Source organism: Giraffa tippelskirchi, chromosome 13 (genome assembly GCF_054371585.1).
Source record: "Giraffa tippelskirchi isolate mGirTip1 chromosome 13, T2T-mGirTip1v1.2.pri, whole genome shotgun sequence".
Classification (NCBI taxonomy): domain Eukaryota; kingdom Metazoa; phylum Chordata; class Mammalia; order Artiodactyla; family Giraffidae; genus Giraffa; species Giraffa tippelskirchi.
The window spans coordinates 4089659-4112980 of NC_137287.1; the positions used below are offsets into that span (position 1 = coordinate 4089659).

Consider the following 23322-nt stretch of genomic DNA (forward strand, 5'->3'; position numbering starts at 1 on the left):
CAGTGACCTGTATGTGTCACATTGGATTTCAGAGATGCAAAGATGTGCCTCTTAAAACTGACGAAGCAGAGGATGCCAATTAGTTCAGCTTGTTAATTAGTCAAATCTATAGCTCTTTCTTTCGCCTTTAGGAAGAGTCCATTTTTAATGTACACCTGTCAGTTTTTGCTGTATATGTTTTGAACCTGTGGTGTTAGATGAGTAGATTTCAGACTTGTTAATTTGGGGATTAATGGAACAATGTCAGTATCCAATGACTTTATCTTTGGTCTCTTTTGCCTGCGTTCATGTCGCAGGACCAACTTTCCTTTGGTCTATCACTCCCTACCCTTCTGCCTTCAATTGTGTCATGTATTCTTATGTTTTAAATAAACCTTTTGTATCTAAATGGTAGAGATGAACTTATTTGCCAAGAAGAAATAGTCACACATGTAGAAAACAAACTTACAGTTACCAGGGCGGGGGAAGGCGGAGGTGGGATGAATTTCGTGATTGGGATTGACGCATATGCACTACAGTGTGTGAAACGTAACTAATGAGAACCTGTCGAGCACGGGGAAGTGTGCCCTGTGGTGACCTAAATGGGAAGGGAATCTAAAAAAGAGGAGATATGTGTATACGTATAGCTGATTCACTTTGCTGTATAGCAGAAACTAGTATAACATTGTAAAGCGACTATCCTCCAGTGGAAATTAATTTAAAAAGAAAAAGCCAGGCCTGTTTGTCCCTAATTATGCTCAACAGGCTACACAGCTTAGAGGTGTTATGTTTTGTTAAAAAAAAAAAAAAGTCCATGATCAAGTCAGTTAAGAATCTTCTTAGGGACTTCCCTGGTGGCCCAGTGGTTAAGCATCCGCCTGCCAATGCAGGAGACACAGGTTCCATCCCTGGTCCGGGAAGATCCCACATGCCGCAGGCCAAGTAATCCCGTGTGCCACACTACTGAGCGGCACTCAAGAGTCTGCTAAGCCCCAACAAGAGAGGCCACCGCAACGAGAAGCCCGCTCGCCACAACTAGAGAAAGTCCTCACGCAGCAACGAAGACCCAGCACAGTCAGAAATAAATGATACATTTTAAAACATATAGAGTGAAGAACCCTCTTAGTTTAATACAGTTAGTTTTGCTGATGCTTCTTCTCTAGTTACAGATTTCATGGCGTCTCTAAAATGTTAACATGTACCATAGTGTCCTAAGAGGGGTGATGTACAATATGACATTTGATTATGGAGCAAATCCATGTTTGTGGATTTAAATTTCAAGAATTTTACTCTCAAGTTTATAGCAGCATTGTTCACAACAGCCAAAATGTAGAAACAGCCCAAACATCCATCAATAGATGAATGGATAAGCAAAACGGTGGCTTCTGCTGACTGGGCCCCTGATGTGACTGACGTACCGCTGGCCCCGCTAGCCACGTGGACTCCATTCCATCACCGCATGAGGGGCAAACAATCCTTAGGGTGACCAGACCCAGAGGTCCAGCTGCCAACAGCCACAGTGTCCCTCGATGCGGCCACACTGCCAGAGCAGCTGGCCACTCCTGCTTTAACTGTCTGCTGCCAGTTTTGTAGTGTTCCAGGGATGTGTTATTTGGGTTAAACCACATTCCCGTACAGTCTCAGAGTTCCCATCTAGTGACTTAACGGGGCCAGAGGCCAAACCCTCGCTTTCCCAGCATTCTTAGTGCCTGCAGCATTGACCAAAACTCTGAAAAATACATATCATAACAAAAAAGTATCGATTAGTAGTCAAGGTAAAATGAAGGATGAGGTGACATCAGTCTCCATTAGGGCTAGATACCAGAATTCACAGTTGTGAGGCATCTGCATATGCTTGTGTGAACTCGGTTTTATCACCTATTATCAAATTTGTTAAAATTATTAAATTATCAGTTTGATGTTGAGGGGCTAGAACTGAGGGTTTCTGGCTGTAGCTCACATCTGTGGAGCATTATCATCTTCTAGGAGAGCTGCTGATTAACCTTATAGAGGGGGGTGTGTGTGTGTGTGTGTGTGTAAGATTTGTAAGGCAGTCATTAGATAACTATAGCAATAAACCAAATTGCAGCTTCTTGGTGGATTGGACTCTGTTAGCTAAATAGGTTATTAATATAATTTGACAATTAGAGCATACTTTGAGGTACCATCTGCTTATGCTTTGATCAGCAGGTATGATAATCTCCCTTTTCCAATGATTCTGATTTGGAAAAATTTTCCAACTCTTGACATCACTGAAATGGATGTTATATTTGATGGGATCTGAGGTTTTATTAAACATCATAAAGTGGTGGTTTAATCACTAAGTCGTGTCTGACACTTGCGACTGCATGGACCGTAGCCCGCCAGGCTCCTCTGTCCATGGCATCTCCCAGGCAAGAACACTGGAGTGGTTGCCATTCCCTCCTCCAGGGGATCTTCCCGCCCAGGGATTGAGCTTGTGTCATCTCCTGCATTGCAGGTGGATTCTTTACCGACTGAGCCACTCTTACTAATAAGCTACTTTTGCATGCTTTATGTTAATGATTTATTTTAGTTTTTAATCAGTAGTTCTTCTTGGATATTAGATGCCTTTAATTTGTCAGACTCTACTATCAAATAATATCATGCCACTTCACATCCAGGGCAGGAAGCTCTTAACAGTGTAGTTACGTTTCTCCCCTTCCAGCCTTTGTGCTCGTGTGTTATCAGCCCGACACACTTTTTTGTTATTTTTGCCTTAAACGGTAGCTGTAAATGTTCTTAAGAGATTCATATCATGTGGGGGAAAAGGTTTACTCCCATAGTTAGCATTTACAGTATTTTCCATTCTTCCACGTAGATGGAGATTTTCTTCTGGTATCTGTCCAGCACCCACCCCACCCCCATCCCATCGGAAGGGCTTTTAAACATTTCCTAGTGGCTCAGCAGTAAAGAATCCGCCTGCGGTGCAGAAGATTGCTTGCAGTGCAAGAGATGCAGGTTCGATCCCTGTCAGGAAGATCCCCTGGAGGAGGAAATGGCAGCCCACTCCAGTATTCTTGCCTGGGAAACCCCATGGGGAGAGGAGCCTGGCGGGCTGCAGTCCACGAGGTCGGAAAGAGTTGGACACGACTGAGCAACTAAACCACGACCACATAGCTCAGGTCAACTCGTGATAAATTCCTCCAAGGTTTTAATGTCTGAAGACGGCTTTGTTTCACCTTCGTGTTGAAAGCTACTTGGCAGGGTGTAGAGCTGTGTCCATCGTTGCTGTTGTTTCCGACAGGAGGATAAGTCTATCCCTGTTACTCCGTCTGGGCTGAAAGCAGAAGTTCTCACTTCAGTCCTTTAATTAAATCACACATCCCGAACCCCAAACACAGCCCTCCCACCCGCGAGCCTCCATTTGTGGGAAGCCAGTGCTTCTCAAGAAAGGCGGGGGCCTGGCCTAAATTACACAGATTGCTCCTGATTCTTAATCTGAAACCTCACTGGCAGCACCTCTGTACTAAAACGGGGAATTTCTCGCCACCTTTCCACACTGCTTTTTCCCCATGAAAATGTTTGTATTTGTAGAAACCACACCTGCTGGTCGTGGCTAACGGAACTGGCCTGAAAGGACATGAAGAATAACCCCATGTCTCCGCCCCCCTGTCACTGTGTTGAGGCTTGAACATGACCCTTATTGCTGGAAAATCAGGAAGACTGATCATGGAGCGTTCAGCTGCAGTGAATTGCACAGAATTCTCACCAGCAAGTTCCAGTTAACTTGCTTTTTTAAAAAAGAGCTTTTATTGAGGTTGGAAGGAAATGGCTCATTGCATTCTCTTTTGTGTGTGTTCAGAGAGCATGTGCCTGTGTGTAACCATATCCACGTATAACTTTTTCAGTAAAGAAAAAAAACTAGTTTCTTAGGAGAAAAAATAGATCAGCTGCAGACTTTTCATCTTACCTGACAAAGTCAAAGTGACAAAATGTGGATGATGAGCAAGCCGAACCCAATTTTTGCCTTCACTGGGAGAAGGCTGCTGAGTTGTGGGGGAGGTGGTGATAATTAAGAACACCCTTCTCTGAGCGTGGCTTACCTCCCCGTTCTTTTCCCATGGCACTTGCGTGTGAAGCACCTGTGCGTGAGCAGAGTCTGTGACTGCAAAGTTCTTCTGACCGGCGAGAGGTACTGATAGACTCACCCTGACTACCAGCAGAATATTGGTGTGCACCACGCGTTTTGGGTGGTGATAGAAATAATAGGATAGTGAGATATTTCGGTGACAGCTTGAAGAGATTGGCCGTGAGTATTTCATTATCTGCTTCTATTCTTTCCATTTACTAATTCTTTCAAGTGTGCCAGGGAACATCCCATTGTTTCTCATTAATACTTTAGCCAAACACCCTGAAAATGGCTATAGGCCATTTGTACTTGAAACCTTTTTTTTTTAACTTATGAAAAATTCTAAACCCTTATAGTATAAAATAGATAATGCATACCCATATATCAACCCAATAGATTTAACAGTTGTTACCATTTTGCTTAATTAATTTTTGGCTGAACTATTTCAAAGTACAGATATAGTAACATCACAACTCGTCAGTTCTACAGTGTGAATGAGAACATTTTTTAACATAGTCGCAATGTCATTATCCCACGTTATAGAATCTGTCTTTTAGAAGTGCAAATTCTGGTTAGAGTAACTGTAAGTAAGTGGTCAGTACTTTTAACTCTTTAGGGCCTTAATGGTATAGGACAAGATGGGCATTACTGAGAGAAGGTCAAGGAAATCCATTGACGATCATGGTTAGAAGCTTCAGGATCTTGCATTGAATCACCCCTGTGTTTAGAGTCTCTTAGGATGTACCTTCATTCAGTTATCAGCCAACCCTACTCATCATCAGGGTTGGAGGGGAGAAGCTGGAGGTGGGTTTTCTTAAACTAAACAGTCTATTGATGATTAACCTAGGGTGCCACCCTTTCAGACTCTTGTTCTCGTATCCACACAGGAGAACTCAGCAGAACAACAGGGTATTTTGTTTTCCTTATGAGGTCCCTTTTGGGAGCCTAGTCTGTGCTCTGTAGGTATATTTATTCTTTCATAACAGGATAGTGTCAGCCAGCTGGTTGGTTACTTTGAGATTTCCTTCTTAATTACATTAAGACGCTTGCTGGTAAGAGTAATTCCTTGGAAACTTCAAGGATTGGCACATCTTTCCTATCTTGGTTTTGGAACCATCGTTCTCTGCTGGTTCTCATTTTTTCTTTTGATCTGGGTACTTCCCCACCCCCCCACGCATAAATAAAAAGCTACTGGAAGCCGCCAGCAGCAGCTTCAGGATGAAGCTGACACTTTGGACACCAGGATGGAAAGCCCGTGTCCATGGTGACATCCTTCAGCTGCTGGGCCCACATGTGACGTACTCTGGGACCTTGTGGATCTTTGGGTTTATTCTGAGCTTGAGCACCTGGGATATGTATATTCATGTCTTTTGTCAAACACGGAACATTTTAGCCATTACTTCTTCAAATATTCTTTCTCTATCAGGGAAGATCATTAGATGTCTCTTGGCCTGTTTCCCTAATTATAAAATTAGGGTAATAATGGCTGCTCTCAAAGTTATTTGGGGGAGGGGTGTGGGGTGTGCAATACAATTGCCTACTCTGAATTTATAAATACATTCTTTCTTTATAAGAAATTATGTGAATTTAAGCCTTTATTCCACTTGGAACTGATTAAAGGTATGACGATAATCAGGACTCCGTTTCGTTTTCTCACATGGAGGTGACTGACACAGCACATGCCATGCGCAGGAGTCTGCCCTGTCTCTCTGAACTGCAGTGTGAGCTCTGTGCCAAATCAAGTTTCTGTGAGTCTGTGTCTGTCTGTCTGGCTGGCTGCTGTCTTCCAGTTCATCGGTCCAGTTGTCTGCCCCTGTGCCATGATCCCATTGTCTTGTTTGTAGAATCTCTATGTGTTCTTTTGCTATTTGCTCAGATTCTTAATCTTTTGTTTCTTTAAACAAATTAATGAAATAGAAATTAAACACACAGTAGAGGATTATTAAAATCAAAGGCTGTTTCTCTGAAAAGGTTTATGAAATAAGTCGATTATAGCATAAAATAAAGAGAATATAGACGTAAGAATGGAAAATGCTGCAGGGGTTAATCATTAATACCAGGATATTAGGAAGAACCCTGTCAATTAAAATTAAATATGCACGTGCCAGCCAACCTTCACCCACTGTGTTGACGTTTCCTAATATCCTTCTCCCCTGTAGCTCAAATGGTAAAGAATCTGCCTGCAGTGCAGGGGACCTGTGTTCGATCCCTGGGTTGGAAAGATCCTCTGGAGAAGGGAATGGCAGTCCATTCCAGTATTCTTGCCTGGAGAATCCCATGGACAGAGAAGCCTAGCAGGTTACAGTATCTGTGAGATCACAGAGTTGGCCAGGACTGAGCTACTGACACACACACAGCATCCTTCTGGAATGTGCTTTCTCCCCCACCAGCCTGCTCAGGAGGAAGCGGTGTCATGAGTGTGGTGCATGTCCTGACGCTCTGCTGCACATACATGTCCCCCCTCTGGGGGGTCACAGACTGTGTCTGTCTTCTGCTTTTATCTTCTTTTCGTTCATCGTGAGCTTCATCTGTGTTGAAAGACTGAGCTCAGCCATTGGTAATTATGTGGGATTCTGTTTCATAACTATACCACAGTTTATTTTCTTATTAGTGGCAACTCAGGTTTTTCTGTCAAAACAGTGCTGCTACGAGTGTCCTACATGTGGTCTGTAAGCGAAGCTTCCTTGGTTCCTTTGGATAAAACCTGGGTACAGAATTGCTGGCTTGCACGTATGCCCATCTTCAACCTCAGTGGATGTCTACAGATTGTTCTCCAGGGTTGTTTAATTGTTTAATTTCATTTTTTTTTAAATTTCAGTGCCTGAAGACCTCTCACTAGAAGAAAGAGAAGAACTTTTAGACATCCGTCGAAGAAAAAAGGAACTTATTGATGACATCGAGGTAAAAAAAAAATGTCTTTTCGTTTTTGCTCTTAGGTAAAATTGTAAATTGAGTAGCTTCATGAAAATGTGAAAAAGTGGGTATTTAGCGTGAGCGTATTTGAACCACACGGGGAGGCAGGGAGTAGGACTTACCTTGGCTGGTGGAACAGAGCTGGTGCTTGCTGGGCAGACAGACTCTGGGATGGAGGAGAAGGCAGGGCTGCGGTCTAGAGCGAGTGATGCCTGACTCCAGCGTCACAGGGGGTGTCACACGTGCTGCCCTTGGAAATTGTAGGACCAGCCCGTCTCGTTGATCAGTGTCCCCAGCACCTAGGACTCTGCCTCGCATGTTATTGGCACTCAGGGATCTTTTGAATAAAGGGCTAAACCTGTATCAAGTTCTGGCCGTGCACCCAGCACCTACCAGCTGGTGGGAGTAGAATGACGGATAAACAGACAGACGGGCGTTGCGCCTTCTACCCTCGTGTGCTCAGAGGACGGGGTGGAGGGCTCTCACGGGAGGCGCAGGGGAGTCAGCCATAGTCTCCCAGTTGGTGCATCTGTAATATTTGTAGGAATGATTAAGAGGAGCGGCTTCCTGGGGAAACTGATCGGATGTGCGGCTGCTCTCTGAGCAGTTTCCTAAGCACTGGCGAGCCCAAGTCCACTTCGCCTCTCCGGCCACTGGCCGTGGGACCGAGCCGTGTCCAGACAGCAGCTCCTTTCTAGGTGCTCACGGTTTGAGTGTGGAGTTCCTTGGCACCTAAGATCATAGGGTCTTGATAAAAATTTCCTTGTAGTTGAGAGATGGTTTGTGAAACTTTTTCTTCTATGGTTACCTGTCATTCTTGGAAAAATCAGGTAACCCAGAATGTATGCTTTGGTTGAAAGTATGTTTTAAGGCTAATGTTCTGATACGGACGTTAGTGATCACAGGGCCTGTGGAGCCAAGTGTGGTTCTCACGACCTCACTTCTGAGCTGAGGCCGCCAAGGCCCAGGAACTCAGAGCTGTCTGAGCGGGGAGGACCCGTCCCTTCGTGAGGCCTTGGCTTGCCTGAGGCTACAGGCAAGAGCCTTGACACCTCCTGGGCTCTGCCCACGGTGCCTCATCTCACCCAAGGTGACAGAAATCGTCCAGAGACGGTGGCTGGGGGCCTGGTACTGACTTGTGTTTGTCTCGCCCAGGCCATCCTGAGAACCTGGGTGCCAGCAATGGCAGGTGGGCGTGTGGTGGTGTGTGGCGGGACCTGTTGCTTCCTTTTGCTGTTTGTATCTTTTTACACCTGTGATTTTAAACACACACACTCTAGACTCTACACACTGGGCCCCTCTGCTCTCGTTCTGATGGGAGGTGGACAAGCGGTCATTTTGTCTGCTCCTGAGTCGGGGTGGCTCTGACTGGGAGGCCCTCTGTGTTGAGAAGAAGTCCTGGTTTCTCCATACTTGTGTTGTCCCGACGCACCTGAGGGTGGCTCGAACCTGGGGGCCTGAAACGTCTCCGGGAGGTGGAGGCCCCTCTGTCAGCCCCACAGCGCGCACTCTCTGTCTCGCCAGAGGCTGAAGTATGAAATCGCAGAAGTGATGACCGAGATCGACAACCTCACGTCGGTGGAGGAGAGGTGAGCAGCCGTGGCTGCCCCTTCAGTCCGCCGTCCGGCCGAGCTCGGGACGCTGTGGTGACGGCAGCGGAGGGGGCTGGGGGGCCGGGCCGGGGGAGCCTGTGGGGGCTGGTCCTTCTCCGCCACCCCTCACTGTCCGGCCTTGCCGCTGAGGAAGGGGGCACAGGCCCCTCAGAACCACCCTGCCCTGACGTGCCCTCTCTCTAACTGGGAGCTGTGCTTCTGCTCAGCAGTTTATCACTGCGAAAGGGAAGAGCCTCGTGGCCGTCCTGAGCTGCGCCCACCCGGGAGACTGGGGGACCCTCGGGCAGGGGCACTGGGGGGCTGTGCCCGTTTCGGCCTGCGCTGTCCTGTCAGGGGGCACACGAACTCCCTGTGCTCTGTGCAGACGTCCAGTAACAGCTTCTTCACTGTTCCACACACACAGCAAAACGACTCAGAGGAACAAGCAGATCGCCATGGGAAGGAAGAAGTTCAACATGGATCCCAAAAAGGTAAGCGTCCAGGCACAAGCACGCCTGCGCGTGTTATCTACAGACATCCATCCCATGAGTCCCTAGTCGAGGGTCTCCGGTGGGAGTTTTCTTCAGATACAGCACGTCTGTAGGCACAGGAGCGTCTCATTTAGCTGGGTGCCCAGGCCACTGTGCGAGTTTCCCTGTTGCTTCCCGATTCTCTCCTTACAAGGTATGAATCAACTCCAGATCGTCAGGGGAACAGTTTTGTGAACTTGCTGATGATCTGATTTTGGTATTCGTAACAAGAGGGTTTTTTTTTTTTCCTTTGGAAGGTGAGTTTGCAGAGTAGATGTAACAGGCACTGGAGGGAGATGACCTAACAGGTGGAAGTTTTAAAAACCAGGCCTTAAGTTTAGGTGCAGCTCGGGGGAGGCCGTCCAGTTCATGGAGAGATTCAGGTTTTCTCTTAGACAGGTGAGGGCGGTGTCCCCGCTCGGCCTGAGATGCTCGCTGTCAGGGCCTAGGAATCCGACGAACTCCGCGTCACACCAACTGTCAGGAGCTGTGCGGAGGAAGCCCTTAGTCCCTCCCGCGCCCTCCTGGTTCCAGAGAACTTCTGGAACATTTCAGAACTGGAGTAAGATCAGCTCCTGAGACTCAAAGGCCTCACCAAATGCCAAGCGGGATATACGGTTTTAAAAGACCTGCACACGTTGCTGTATCGAGTGAAATATCAAGAAACTTGTGGATAAAGAGAAGCTCACGAAATTTCCAGGAAGCAGAGACCAGCCTCTCAGAAGAAATGAAAACCACGGCCACGTTGTTCACAGCCTCGCTGAATCAAGGATGAGATAACGTTTTCCACAGTCTCTGCACAAGCGATTTACATTCACCACTAAAGACCTTCTCTGGTCTTCAGAAACGGAGTGTTGGGATAGAACATGTCTAAGCCAGAAGCGAACCCATGGGTGAGATGCCAGATTAGAAAGGCCGTTTCCCAGGTGGTCCGGTGGTTAAGACTCCAGGTTTCCACTGCGGCGGGCGAGAGTTGGATCCCTGGTCGGGGAACTAAGATCATGCCCTGCAGCACAGCCAAAAAAAAGAGAGCAAAGAAACCAGAGCTCACAGTAAAGTCTCGCAGCCCCGGCCCCACCACGGGCCCACGGCCATGAGCACCCCAGGCAGGGAGGTGGCCGCTTCGGGGGGCTGCCCAGGGGTGCTGGCACAGGTGGCCGCTGGGCCACCGCCCTCGCCGGTATCACAGCCACGGTGGTCACGAAGACCTGCGTCCCCGGGGAGCTTCTGCCGGTCTGTGTCCCTGGACCTCAGGCTCCTTGGAGGCCCTCTCCCCCGCTCCTTGCAATGTTGGGGCACAGAGTGTACTGTCTCTGCACACAGCCCGTCGAGTCCTCACGACAAGGACTCCAGCAAGGCTGTGGGGGGCGGCCCTGCCTCTGACCCCTTGGCATAGATTTGACGTCAGACAGCCTCTGCCCAGCCTGCCTCCCCCGCCTCACTCCGTCCCTCACCCGGGCACCGCCCTCATCCCCGGCGTTGTTTTCCAGGAATCTGGGTGAGGACAGGGCTCACCTCTCATCAGAACACTGTGTCCCAGCGTGTGTCTTCACACTCTGAAAATGATACCCAGGTGGCTGTACCCACTTAAGCTCCCACCAGAAATATAGGGCAGTTAATTTAGGATTGTCAGACTTACTGGGTTTCTTCGGTAAACATTTTTTTTTTCTTTTGAAGAATAACATAGTGCACAGATTTTAAACGTACAGCTTGAAGAATTTTAACAAGTGCAAATACACGTGTAACTACAACACAGACCAAGATGCAGGGCACCTGAGTGTTGCCTCTTTAAAAGTTTACATCGGTGGAATTACAGTATACTGAGTCTCCTTACTCTGTGTCATGTCTATAGATTTTATCCATGCCCGTGTTTATTCCATCTGGTTCTACGGTCTTTTGTTATGTGAATGTGCTAGAATGTACTTGATGGTTTTGTTACTGACTGCTGGGTTGTTGCCAGTTTTTAAAAATTCCAAATGAGGCTGTTGGGGACGTTCATGTGTTTAAAAAATTAATAGACTTTTCAGATGGATCATGCGAGGGAGCCCTGGTCTTGGGCCTTTAGACTTTTAGCTGGAAGGCCATCTCTGCATTTGTAGAAACAACCGCTGGGCAAACAGATGGCAGAATTCCCTCTTCCTTTACAAGCTTTCTAATGTGTATTTTGAAACCCGGTCAGAAGCTGCAGTCGGTAGACTTTTGCTCTCATTGTGCTTCCTGTGAGCCAGAGCACTGCTAGTTTGGGCCCAGCAGGCGCTCGTAGAGCCTGTTGGCCGGTTCCTGTCGGTCCCTACGTGGGTGTGGATTTGACTGCCTGAGCTCAGTGGCGGGGTGACCGATGATGTGTTCGGCCACAGGTGGCAGTACCTCCATGAAGAAGCTTACACTGCAGGCTGTCTTCTCACAGCAGAGGTGGCCTCACGGCATCGAGTGGCTCCCAGGTGGCAAGACCCAGGGTTCTGTGTTCTTCCTGGTGTCTCCCTGTGTGCCGGCTGCCAGGGCTCCTGCCATCACGTCTGCATTCACGGCAGGAAGGAGGAGGAAGGAGCTGTGCTGCTCAGGAGTCCCCTTTTATCAGAAAACGAGCAGCTCTCCGGGGTCCTCCTCACAGACTTCATCTGTCTCTCAGACCCGATCTGTTCACAAGGTTGCTTCAGGTTGGAGGGGAGGATAGGGAGGGGGTGCTTGGGACTGGCATTGGGTTGGCTAGCCGCGTACGACGAGCTCCTGTCACCCGAGCACAGACCCTTTTCCTGAGCTGGGGAAGTTCTGTGTCATGGCTCCTTGTGCCTTTATAATATCTGGTGACACCTAGGGCTTATTCCGCAGCCTGTCTGTCCTTAGCCCAGTCGCTTGCCTGGAGGCCTGGAAGCACTTTTCTTTGATGGGTGAGATGAGTCCGGTGATGGGAGCACCCCTCCGTGCTCTTGTGTCCGTTCGGCTGCGTCCGAACCAGCAAGGCGGTGACACCTGGTCTCTGGACCTTCCTCAGCGCTGCTTCCTTCACGCTCCTCTCCAGGGAATCCAGTTTCTAATAGAGAACGACCTGCTGCAGAGCTCCCCGGAGGACGTGGCCCAGTTCCTGTATAAAGGGGAAGGCCTGAATAAGACCGTCATCGGGGACTACCTGGGCGAGAGGTGAGTTCAAGGGGAGAGGGCCCCCCGCCTGCCCAGGTCGACCCTTGCACCGTCTGTCACGTGGGCTCGGGGTGCCCGTGCTCCCCAGAACCGAGCGAGCCCCGTGCAGCCACGCCCTCCCGTGGCCTTGTGAGCAGGGGCGGGGGGCAGTCCTGGGGCCAGGTGGGGTCTGCACTCTTCTGGGGCCCTCTGCTCACCCCGGGGACTGGGGCAGAATCCAGAAGGCCGCTGCTCGCCCCAGAAAGCATCGTGACCTCCTTGGGACGGTTTGCACAGAAGCCTCAGCTCTCTCAGCGGTCGTCTTGCCTCGTTAGTTGGGGGTATGACAAAGACTTAATGTTGCAAAAATGGCAACTCCCTACACCTTGATAAGCAATTTAACATACTCCCTAGCAAAATCCGAGCTAATTTCTTTGTAGAAGTTGACAAGCTCATCCCATAATTCATATAGAAATTCAAGGAACCCAGAATAGCCATAGCCATCTTGGAAAAGAAGAACAAAGTTGGAAAACTTAAACTTCCCAATTATAAAACAGACTAAAGCTCCACTAATGAAGACAGTCTGGTGTACTGGTGTAAGAACAGACATATAGGTTATGGAACAGAGTTGAGAGTCCAGAAATAGACCCTCACACAGACCATCAAATGAGATGCCAAGTCTGTTCGGGTGGGGAAGACAGTCCTTTCAGCACATGGTGCTGAGACCACTGGATATCCACACACAGAAAAACGGCACTGGATCTCTCACCAAAGACCTAGATATAAGCACTGAAACCATAAAACACTGAGAAGAAAACTGATAAATCTCTGTGACCTTGGATTAGGCCAGGGTTTCTTAGATATGACAACAAAAGAGAAAAACAGAATCATTAAATTCCAAAACATCAGTTGCTTCATAGGACATCGTCAAGAAAGGCAGAAGACAACCCACAGAATAAGGGGAAATATTTGCAGGTCAGAAATAAATCTGATCAGGACTTGTATCCGGTATATAAAAAGAATTCTTACAACCCAGTCATAAAAAGACAGTCGTCAAATGGGCGAAGGGTCTGAATAGGCATTCATCCAGAGGGGATATACATACATAGGCGTGTGACAGGGGACTTCCCTGGCCGTCAGGTGCAGGGGAAGCGGGTTCAGCCCCTCGTTGGGGAATGAAGATCCCACATGCCCTGGGGCAACTAAGCTTGTTCCCTGTGCAGCCAGAATAAACAGGCGTATGACAAGGCCTGAGCACAGTGGCCAGTAAGCATGTGGGGAGATGCTCACCATCATGAGTCATCAGGGAAATGCAAATCAAAACCACAGTGAGGTAGCCGTTCACATCCACTAGGAATGGCTGTCATTAAAGAAGATCATAAATGTTGGTGAGGATGTGGGGAAATTGAAACCCTCACACATGGCTATAGAAAAAAAAACATGGTGCAGCCATTTTAGAAAGTCATTGGCAGTTCTTCCAAATGGTGAGCTTACCACGTGACCCAGTAACTCTACTGGTACTCGCACACGGTTTAGTTTTTAAAAGCTAGTTACTAACGGCAGGCATCACTTCCAAACCGTCTTCCTGTCTCAGCCCAGGACCTCGCTTTCTGGCTCGTGACCCTGGAGGAGCTGTTTCCTGGCTCTGAGCCTCAGAATCCCACCTGGGAGGCGGGAACGGGACTGGCGCCTGCTTCGTGGTAGCTTTGAGGTTGAGACTCTGCACCACGCACCTGGGTGGGTGCCTTAGCGCTCGGCACAGGGGACTCTGGACCTTGGCAGTCAGGCTCGTATTTGGGGTCTTACCCTGACTCGTACTGATTGAGAAGTAAACTCCACATCCTACTGGGTCTCCTTTGTGCTAAGCCTGAAAACAAACGCGCCGTGAAAAATAACTTGTCTTTTAGTCATATGACATTAAATTCCTTGAACACTTGATTTAGGAAATGTCTAATAAAACGACTGAAATGACATGCAGTGAGGCTGTAAAGTCCATTTTCTTCCTAGGGATGAATTTAACATTAAAGTTCTTCAGGCTTTTGTGGAGCTCCACGAGTTTGCTGATCTCAACCTCGTGCAAGCCTTAAGGTGAGCGTTCATCGCCTGCTTGTGAAAGGAGGCTGGGTGGGCGCGTGGCCCAGCGGTGCCGGGCGGTGACCCTCCAGGTAACTCCAGCCACCGGAGAGAGGAACGGGCCTGGGGAGGGGCCTCTCCTGCCTCCTCGTGGCCAGGTTCTGGCTCCGCTCCCGGTCACTTTGCCTTCTCTCACTTTGCGTGGTCTTTGGCAGTTGTGGGTGCCCCCCCTTGCCCCTTCTGGGTGCAATCTCAGTGCCTCCAGGCCTGGGCCCACTTTACGCCACATTTGGCTTTGCCCACTAACCACGTGGAGGCCCACCGTGTGCCCAGGAGGGTGTGGGTTTCGTGCCACGGGAGGCCACCCTGGCCCGTGTTCCCAGCCTCGTTGGCTGGTGCTGGGCTCAGCCTGTCTCCTGTGTCCTCTGCCGCAGTGCCCCCCTTTCCTGGTGACTGTTCCCCCAGCTGTGGACTGTGGTGGCTGCTGCCTTGCTGTGGGCTCAGCCCCTGGCCTTGGCTGAAAGCTGCGCTGGCGGGTCCAGTTTTAGATTACGGGTGTCTCAGAGAGGGGCAGGCCTGGCGAGCCTGGGGTGCGGCCACGAGGGCTCGGTTCTCTTCATCAGCCTTGGGGGCTCACGCAAGTGGGCAAGCAGCGCAGATGGCGGCGCGCCTCGGTGTCCAGGGGGTCAGCGGGCTTCGGCCGCCTGGTCGAGGCCTGTGGTCTCGGAGACGCCTACCCGCCACCCCCACCCCGGGTTCTCACTCCTGCAGGCAGTTCCTCTGGAGCTTCAGGCTGCCGGGCGAGGCGCAGAAGATCGACCGCATGATGGAGGCCTTCGCTGCTCGCTACTGCCTGTGTAACCCCGGCGTCTTCCAGTCCGCGGGTGAGTGCGCGCTGCGGGCGGGCGATGCGCGGGGGCGCCCGGCTGGGCCCGCGCTGACGGCCCGCGGCCCTGCCCCCAGACACGTGCTATGTGCTGTCCTTCGCCATCATCATGCTCAACACCAGCCTCCACAACCACAACGTGCGCGACAAGCCCACGGCCGAGCGCTTCGTCACCATGAACCGCGGCATCAACGAGGGCGGGGACCTCCCCGAGGAGCTGCTGCGGGTGCGCCGCCCCGCCGTGGCCCCCTCCTCCCGAGCCCCTCCCCGTGGCCCCCCGTCCCGTCCCCACCTCTGTGCTCAGGAGCGTCAGGCTCTGCCCTTGCGCCCAAGTCGATGGTCTTTAGAGGGTCCCCGGGCGCTCCCTGGGGGGCTTCGCGGGGCGGCTGGTCGCGCTCAGCCTGAGCCCCCGTCGCCCTCCCTGCGCAGAACCTGTACGAGAGCATCAAGAACGAGCCGTTCAAGATCCCCGAGGACGACGGCAACGACCTGACGCACACGTTCTTCAACCCCGACCGGGAGGGCTGGCTCCTGAAGCTGGGTGAGCGGCGGCGCCGGGGGCGGGACCCCGCCGTGGCCCCTCCGCCTGCGCCCGCGCCGCAGCCCCCGCGGTGCCCGGAGCGCCTCCCCTCGGTCCCCGCACACCGCCCCCTAGCGGCCAGGCGCGCCCGCCGCGGGGTCTGCTCCGGCGGCGGCGCCGCCCCCCGGGAGCCCGCTGCCTCTCTTGGTACGGTGTGGCTGACTTTTGATGCGTGGTTTAAATGTGCCTTCTTGTTGTTTTCCTTCTGCCTGTGGCTCCCACCTTTCTGTTCTGTGACGGGCTGTCCCTGCTTGTCCTGCGTTAGGAGGTATGTACCCAGCGGCTTCCTGCCCCTTGCCAGCTGCTCTCTCCTCTCCTCTCTCTCTGTCGGTTCGTGTGAAGCTCCGACGTGCCTGCCATCCATCTGGCCCTCGTGGCTTCAGACGTGCCGGGCTCACCTCATCCTCCACGCAGGGCAAGGTGCCGCGGCCGCGTCTCCCCTCCGCGGCTGGGCGAGGAGTGAGGGACCGAGGTGCGTGGAGATGCCGAGCGGAGACAAGCTCGCCCCTCCGCGGCCTTGGGGCCTGAGCGCATCGCCCGCCGCCCATCCCGCTAACCAGGCAGTGCGTTTGCACCGCCTGTGCAGAGTCCAGACACGTGTGTTAGAACGCGGGCGGTCTCTTCTAACCTCGGAAGCTAAGCAGGGCCAGGCCTGGTTAGTACTTGGATGGGAGAAGCATGTTAAAATTATCTTAACTATTGATAAGCAGAAGAGCATTTATATTTTCTGGGCTATCTTAGGGATCGGTAGGGAGTTTTCATTCTGGTGGGGGTTGCGATTCCTCCTCCTGGTGACATTAGAGCCTGTGAGATGAGCCAGATGACACAGGCACTCTGCAGACAGTGTGTCAGACACCAGGGCCTACAGGAGCGCTGGTGGTTTGAGTCTTTAAAGAGAGGGTGAACACAGGCCTGGTGACGGTGTGGCCGGTGGAGGGGTGCGCAGCGCAGGGCGGCTGTCCTGATTTGGGATCTAGCTCTGACCTTTCTCTGGCTGTGCTAGGGTTCGGAAGACTTCTGGATCTTTGCCTAAAAAGCCAGAACCTAAGCCTTGGCCCTGAGTAATGCCTGAGTGACCTTCCACACACACCAGGCTTTGAGGTCCCATCCAGCCTGTGGGCTGGGATGAGGACACGAGGAAGGTGCCCAGAACAGCAGCAGCTGCACGTGGGCCCTTCCTGTTCTCTGTCGCCAGCAAGTGCCCCCCAGGACGGTGACAGCACAGGCCTGCCTGGCAGCCAGCATGCCCACAGTGCCAGCAGGGTGGCTGTAAAGACTGAACCAGATGTCTGATACCAGGGCTGGTGTTCCAGCCTGTCATCTGGTTGACCAGATAACCGGACCGCAGCACTGGGGCAGAGCACCGACATGAGGCACAGGGCTGGCTGGTGCCCAGGGGTGTCCCAGGGGCCTGGGGTCTGCTGCTCCCCCATCCCCGCAGCCCCCGCTGTGTCCTCAGCCCCCGGGGCTGCTCTGCTCTCAGAGCTGTTAGCGTCCCCCGGGGTGTCCCAGTGCATGGCCGGCCGGTTAGCACGCCAGGCTCGTGCCGATGGTTCTTCCCCTGGGAAGGGTCCCTGGGTGTCGGTCCCTCGTGAGGCGGGTGCTGAGGGCGTGTTGGGCTGGGTCTGGGTGCACACCCATACTTGGTGAGGACACACAGCCCTGGGCCCCTGAACGGCCTGCGCACACAGGCAGAGAAGCCGGAACTGTGGCCACACACGTGCTAGGTTAGGAGCCGGAGGTCCCAGCGTGCCCTTGCTTGGGGGTTTGCTGTCGTTAAGTTAAGCTTAGAGGAGATGGTGCTTTCAGGAGGCCCAGGTGCCCCGCCAGAGCAGAGCCTGGTGATGGTGCTTTATGGTGGTCTTATAAATACTGTGTAGTCACTGTGTTTTGAGGGTGAGTCAGTTGTGTTAACACAGGAGTGTGGTCGGCGCAGAGCTGGCATGGAGAAGAGGCTTGCATGGTATGCATGAGAGCCCGTGCCAGCTAACAACCATGCAGGCACAGGCGTTTGCAAAGAGAAAAGGGCTGCTTCTATCCATACTAGTCAGGAGCAGCCAGGCTCCTTCGTGCGGGGGGGATGTGTGCGTGTGTGTGCGTGCATGCGTGTGTGTGTGTCCTCTTGTCCCGAAGCCCAGCCACAAATACATGCATGAGAGGAGCAGCAAAACCTGCTGGAGCTCAGAGACCGCGAGTGTTGCCGCCGCCACCCTGAAAGGGGGCCCGGGGCTGGGCCGGGCTCCGGGGTCCACCCGATCACACACCTCCATCTTGATGCCTACTGCCCCCGGCCCAAGAGGCTCCCCTGGTCTCAAGAGCTGGACCAGGGGTTGGGCTCCTCCAGACGTGCCACTGAACTTGGGTGTAGCAGGGCAGGAGTCTAGGTGCAGAAGAGCTGAGAGGCCTTCCAGGAGAACAGAGAGCCCTGCCCACGATCTGAGACACGCCTCCAGGGGATGGAGGCCTTGGGGGTTGGAGGCATGAAAGGGCCTCAGGGTCTGAGGGCCCCCAAGGACAGCTTCTGACAGGGATGGAAAGTGAGATTAAGGGAGCAGAGGAATCTGGGGACCCTCTTCATGGCATGACTGAGGCTACCGCCCCACATGCCTGCCCGGCCAGCCTGTGGCCATCATGAGGACAGACGTCTCATCAGTGACCCAAGGGTGAGGATCCCAGTCTCCGAGGACCCCTCAGTGGCACTGAAACCGCAGGCGGGGCTCCCTCCCTGCGGCTGGGTGTCCGCGTGTGTCTCCTCCCTCCAGATCTCCCCAAATGTCAGCCCTCGTGCCTCGATTCCTGGACAGCCTTCATGGCCCCCATGTCCCCGTCTGGGCTCCTCAAGCTCCCCACAGCAGGGACCAGGTCCATGACCCTCAGCCACGAGGGTCTCACCTGCCTGCCCCAGGGGAGCCAAAGGGCGGGGCAGCCACTGCTTACCTCATACCAGTGGATTGCAGACATCTGTTACCAGGCGCATGTTCTCTCTTTCAACTTGTTTTTAAACTTCATGTCGGAAGCAGAGACTAGAAATAGAAGTGGAAGCCAGTTGGTTTCTGCTGAATATTTGAGGGTAAAAGATTTTCTTTTTCGTAGTATAAGGAGAGTAGGTGCAGATGAGCTGTGTGTGTATGTGTGTGTATATGCTTGTGTGTCCCAGATCTTGTTAAGAGATTAATTCAATCTAAGGATTCCCTGAGCCAAGGCCATAATCGATTTTGATGGATCCCAGGGCCACCCCAAGTCCTCAGTAATGCGATGACGGCCCTGACGTAACAGGATTAAGTCTTGGACAGACCGGCAGCGGCGCTGACTTCATTCTGTTGTCATTTCCATGTGGGGAAATTAAGACCATTCATCACGACTAACTCTTACAGAAAGCAGACTTGGGAAAGGCTCGGGTCATCTGGGTGCCCTGCAGGCGGGCGGGGGTGCATGCGGGCCCCAGCAGCCATGGGCGGGCCAGGCCGCACACCGTGGCCAGGATCTGGGGCAGAATGTGAAACGTTTTCACGAAGGAGGAAGCGTAAAACCCAGCTCGTCCCCAGTGGCATTTCTGAAAAGCACAGTAGCTCGTGTAGAGCCTGCGCTGCCCAGACTCACGGGGTCCCTCTGCTCTTAGGGGGGCGTGTGAAGACCTGGAAGCGGCGCTGGTTCATCCTCACCGACAACTGCCTCTATTACTTTGAATACACGACGGTAAGCGCGGGGCTGCGGGCCGTCCAGGTCGCGGGACCCTCCCTCGGCGGGTGCGGGGGAGGCTGGCTGAGCGTTCTTGTCTTGCAGGATAAGGAGCCCCGGGGAATCATCCCGCTGGAGAACCTGAGCATCAGGGAGGTGGAGGACCCGCGGAAACCCGTAAGCTGGCGTCCCCGCCGCCCTCCCTGCCCTCCCGCTCCCTCGGCGCCGGGTGACAGCCCTGTCTGTCTCCACCAGAACTGTTTCGAGCTGTACAACCCCAGCCACAAAGGGCAGGTTATCAAAGCCTGTAAGACAGAGGCGGATGGCCGGGTAGTGGAGGGCAACCACGTGGTGTACCGCATCTCGGCGCCCAGCCCGGAGGAGAAGGAGGAGTGGATGAAGTCCATCAGGTGCGCCCGGGCCCGCCGGGGCGGGGCCTGGGCTGTGGGCGTGTCGGGGCGGGGCCTGCACGCTGAGTGGGCCAGAAGGGGCGGGCTCTGGGCTGTGGGCGTGTCGGGGCGGGGTCGGGGCAGGTGAGGCTTGAGCTGGGGCTGTCAGAGGGGCGGGGCCGGGCTGAGGTCCGGCTGGTGGGTGGGGCTGTGGGCGGGCCCGAAGGGCGGGGCCTGGGGCGGGGGCGCTCTTGAGGGACGGGGCCTTGTGTGTAGGGACTGCTCCTCCCATCCTAACCCAGTTTTTTTACCCTCTCTCCCAGAGCGAGTATCAGCAGGGATCCTTTCTATGACATGCTGGCCACGAGGAAAAGGAGGATTGCCAATAAGAAATAGAGCTTTCCTGGTCTGAGCAGCAGGTAAAAGTAAACTGAAACCCCACAGCAAAGAGTGACTGGGGGCTCCCCGCGACACCCTGGATCACCCCGACGGCCTGGCCTGTCTCCTCCGGGACAGCAGCCCCTGCTGATCTCAAGAGGCCTCACGTCGCCCCTTCCTGCCGCCGCCCTCCCGGCTCCGAGGGCGTCCTTCTCGAAGTCCCGGCCAACAGCTGCGCCTGGTGGTCCAGCCTTGAATATCCGCGGGGCAGACAAGGGGCCACATGTGCTCCTTGGTGGCAGTGGCGGTGTTGGCCGTTCTGGAAGCCGCTGTTTTGTATCATAACAGGAAAGGAAAAGCTACCACTTTTTTATTGAGTTTTTTTCTCAGATATATAGGATTATAGCTTTTATACGCCTTTTTATATTCTGAAATTATAATGAAAGATAGTTTCTAACAGTAGTATTTTTAGAATGGCAGCTATAAATTTAACTTCCGGACACACGTATATACTGTGCACTGAGAACAAATTACATATACACACATATGCAGCAACTGGGGAGTTGGGTGCCGTGTTCAAGGGAAACCCGAGGGCGCCCCCTGGTGGAGGAAGACGCCAGTGTCCTTGAGGACACGCGCTGGGCAGGGTGGGCTCCAGGGGCCCAGTCTTGTGAGGCATCCAGCTCAGTCTTCGTGGCCCCACAGATAGCTTTTCTAAAGACACAAATCATTAAATTTTGGTTTGGGGTGTTTATCCTGTAACTGCTGAATCCCAGGACGGACAGTGTATGTATTGAACCACATGAAACTGCTCACATGTGTCCCGTTTCTGACACCCACAAACAGCAGTGTCACGTGGTCCAACCAAAAACATGGTTCAGGTCAGCTGTGAACACTGTCTTCACTACTTAAGGCCTGTTGGCCAAACGAATGCTTATAATGCTTTGATCAGATGTATTAATGTAATGTGTAGAAATGTAAGGAACTAGAGATAATCTTCCTCCATGTTTTGAGCGATTTGCTCTATTATAGGAAGGGAAAGAGCAGGCTGGGGGATGAAGGTGTATAGCACTTAGGCTTTTCTGTAAATAGTTTAAAACTCCAGATATGCACTGGTGGTCGGACTGGAGAAGATCCCTGACCAGGTTGTCAGGTGCTGCTGGCTGAATGAGAGGTGCTCAAGCGTGCGGTGAGGAGTTGGGCCCATCACGCTGCAGAGATGGCCCAAGGGTGCACAGGTGGGACATTCAGGGCGGGGCCAGCGACATACCTTTTATTCTAAGTTTTATTTCCACCACCAGGACCCCCACACGTTATACGTAGGACCCTCTCGCCCATGTGGGCTGTTTTGGTGGAGGCTCCCTTCCCTGCGGGACCTACTTTCCCCGCCCCACCGTGAAGGCACCCACCCTGTTTGGTTTGCACACTTGAAAGGTCATCACCTCTCCTGTGCAAAGGCCAAGTTCAAGAAAGACCACCTCAGTCTATACGTGGAGAGGTAAAACAGAAAACGTTTCCTGGGAGTTGCCTTGATGCTGAGACGGAATGGCTGTGGGCCCTCAGCCTCGTGCAGGTTAAAGTCACACTATCCTGCAAAGGGGGCCACGCACAGGAGACTCTACCAGGCATCAAACGACTTTTTTGGTTCATTCGCAAGCGTTTAGGCTTTGCTACTGTACCGATACCTCAGATTCAAACCTCTAGTTCTGAGAAAGGCAAGTCAGCATTCTTGCAACGCCTGACTGGCATATATGCAACTCTAGCCCCAGTCTTCCGTGAAAAGATGCTGCCCAGACCACCTGACCAAACACTGCTGCCGACGACCGACCGGCAGCGCCCTCCCCTCAGGCCGGCCCCGCTCCTGGGCTGCCTGTGGCGCCGGTGCCATCAGTATTTTGCGTGGGACAACCAATCTCTCTCTCCTTTGTCTGATCCAGGTAGGACCCTGGGGATACAGGACTTTCTGTCTTTTGGGTTTGCATCAGGGTGAGGTTGAGAGAAGTGAACAGAAGGAAACCTCTGTAAGAAATCTTTCTCTGACCACTTGTGAAGGAGCCTCACCGGATGGCTGTTTGCCCGGAATGATGCAGAAGGCCATGGTGCTCAGGGTCTGTCCCTTGCCCTAGGAGTGTTACGTGAAGTCATGTAATTCCAGGTTTTGTTGTGACAGTATTAACCTGACAGGCTTAAGGTGTCCTCCCCCCACTAAGCCCTCAGATGGCCTGGCCCGGAAGCCCTGCTGGGTCAGGGCTGTGCGGGGACAGGTCTGTGGCCGGCGGGCCTGGTTGCCCTCAGTGTGATCCTGTTCAGCCCCCTGCCACCCTCCCGTCTGCGCTCAGTGCTTGAATTACTCGTCTTGTCCCAACTCTGGCCAAAGAGCTTCCCTCCAGAGACGGAGGGCAGGAGGCAGGGACTGTCCACTGGGTGGGAGGCATGGCTTCCACAGCCCCAGTCACCCCCGTTGACATGTGGGGTTTAAGTGGAGACCCTGGGCCCAGACAGACAGGTGTCTTCAGGATCACAGAACATCCTTGAGCAGTTTAATGTGGTACCAAACGAAGTCCAAACAGGAGCTATTTATAGATGAAGCAGCATTTAATGCTGCATATAAAGCAATGCATATTTTTCAAGCTAAAATGCATATATCTACATAGATGTGCTTTGCTGAGAAGTTAGGTCTGTTGTAGACCAGAAACCACACATTGTGATTTCTCGTTTTATTTTTTCTTAGAAAACATTTCTATTTACGGTAAATAGTTAATATGTAAATAATGTACATATATGTTGACTTCTGGAGTGTTTGTTATTCAATGTATATACTCCTACAACGTGCATGAAGAAATATCCTTTATCGATAATTTTGTTGTAAAGTGAATGGTAAACCTGGAGAGTGTATGGCTGTCAAATGGCAAATACTGTGTTCATTAAATAAAAACACGTTGTTAAAATAAGATTGCTTACAGCTGGGTTCTTTCAAACAGGGGGACTGTTGGGTGAAGCAGCCCACGCCTGACTCTCCCTCACCAGCAGGGCTGAGAGCCCGTGGCTGGAGCTTTAGAAGTTTTAAGAAAGTAAATGCAGAGAAAGAAGTCTTTGAGAAGTGTCTGCAAGCAAATG

The 23322-nt window shown here is 52.2% G+C and overlaps 1 protein-coding gene across 8 annotated transcripts in view; it reads left to right on the plus strand.

The window, feature by feature from the left end:
- CYTH3 (cytohesin 3) overlaps window positions 1–23322 on the plus strand; it is a 76829-nt gene that overhangs the window by 41886 nt on the left and 11621 nt on the right. For 3 of the 8 annotated variants that reach the window (XM_081552875.1, XM_081552868.1, XM_081552874.1), the window contains exons 2-14: window positions 6888–6970; window positions 8507–8571; window positions 8999–9065; window positions 12124–12242; window positions 14229–14309; window positions 15066–15178; window positions 15258–15406; window positions 15610–15721; window positions 19380–19456; window positions 19544–19615; window positions 19694–19848; window positions 20151–20246; window positions 21507–23156. In XM_081552875.1, coding sequence (XP_081409001.1) covers window positions 8534–8571; window positions 8999–9065; window positions 12124–12242; window positions 14229–14309; window positions 15066–15178; window positions 15258–15406; window positions 15610–15721; window positions 19380–19456; window positions 19544–19615; window positions 19694–19848; window positions 20151–20223 — 1056 coding nt within the window. In that variant the 5' untranslated portion in view covers window positions 6888–6970; window positions 8507–8533 and the 3' untranslated portion in view covers window positions 20224–20246; window positions 21507–23156. Of the gene's footprint in view, window positions 1–6887; window positions 6971–8506; window positions 8572–8998; window positions 9066–12123; window positions 12243–14228; window positions 14310–15065; window positions 15179–15257; window positions 15407–15609; window positions 15722–16025; window positions 16029–19379; window positions 19457–19543; window positions 19616–19693; window positions 19849–20150; window positions 23157–23322 lie in introns of those variants that run through there. The other 5 variants (XM_081552873.1, XM_081552867.1, XM_081552871.1 and 2 more) reach the window with 3 other exon arrangements.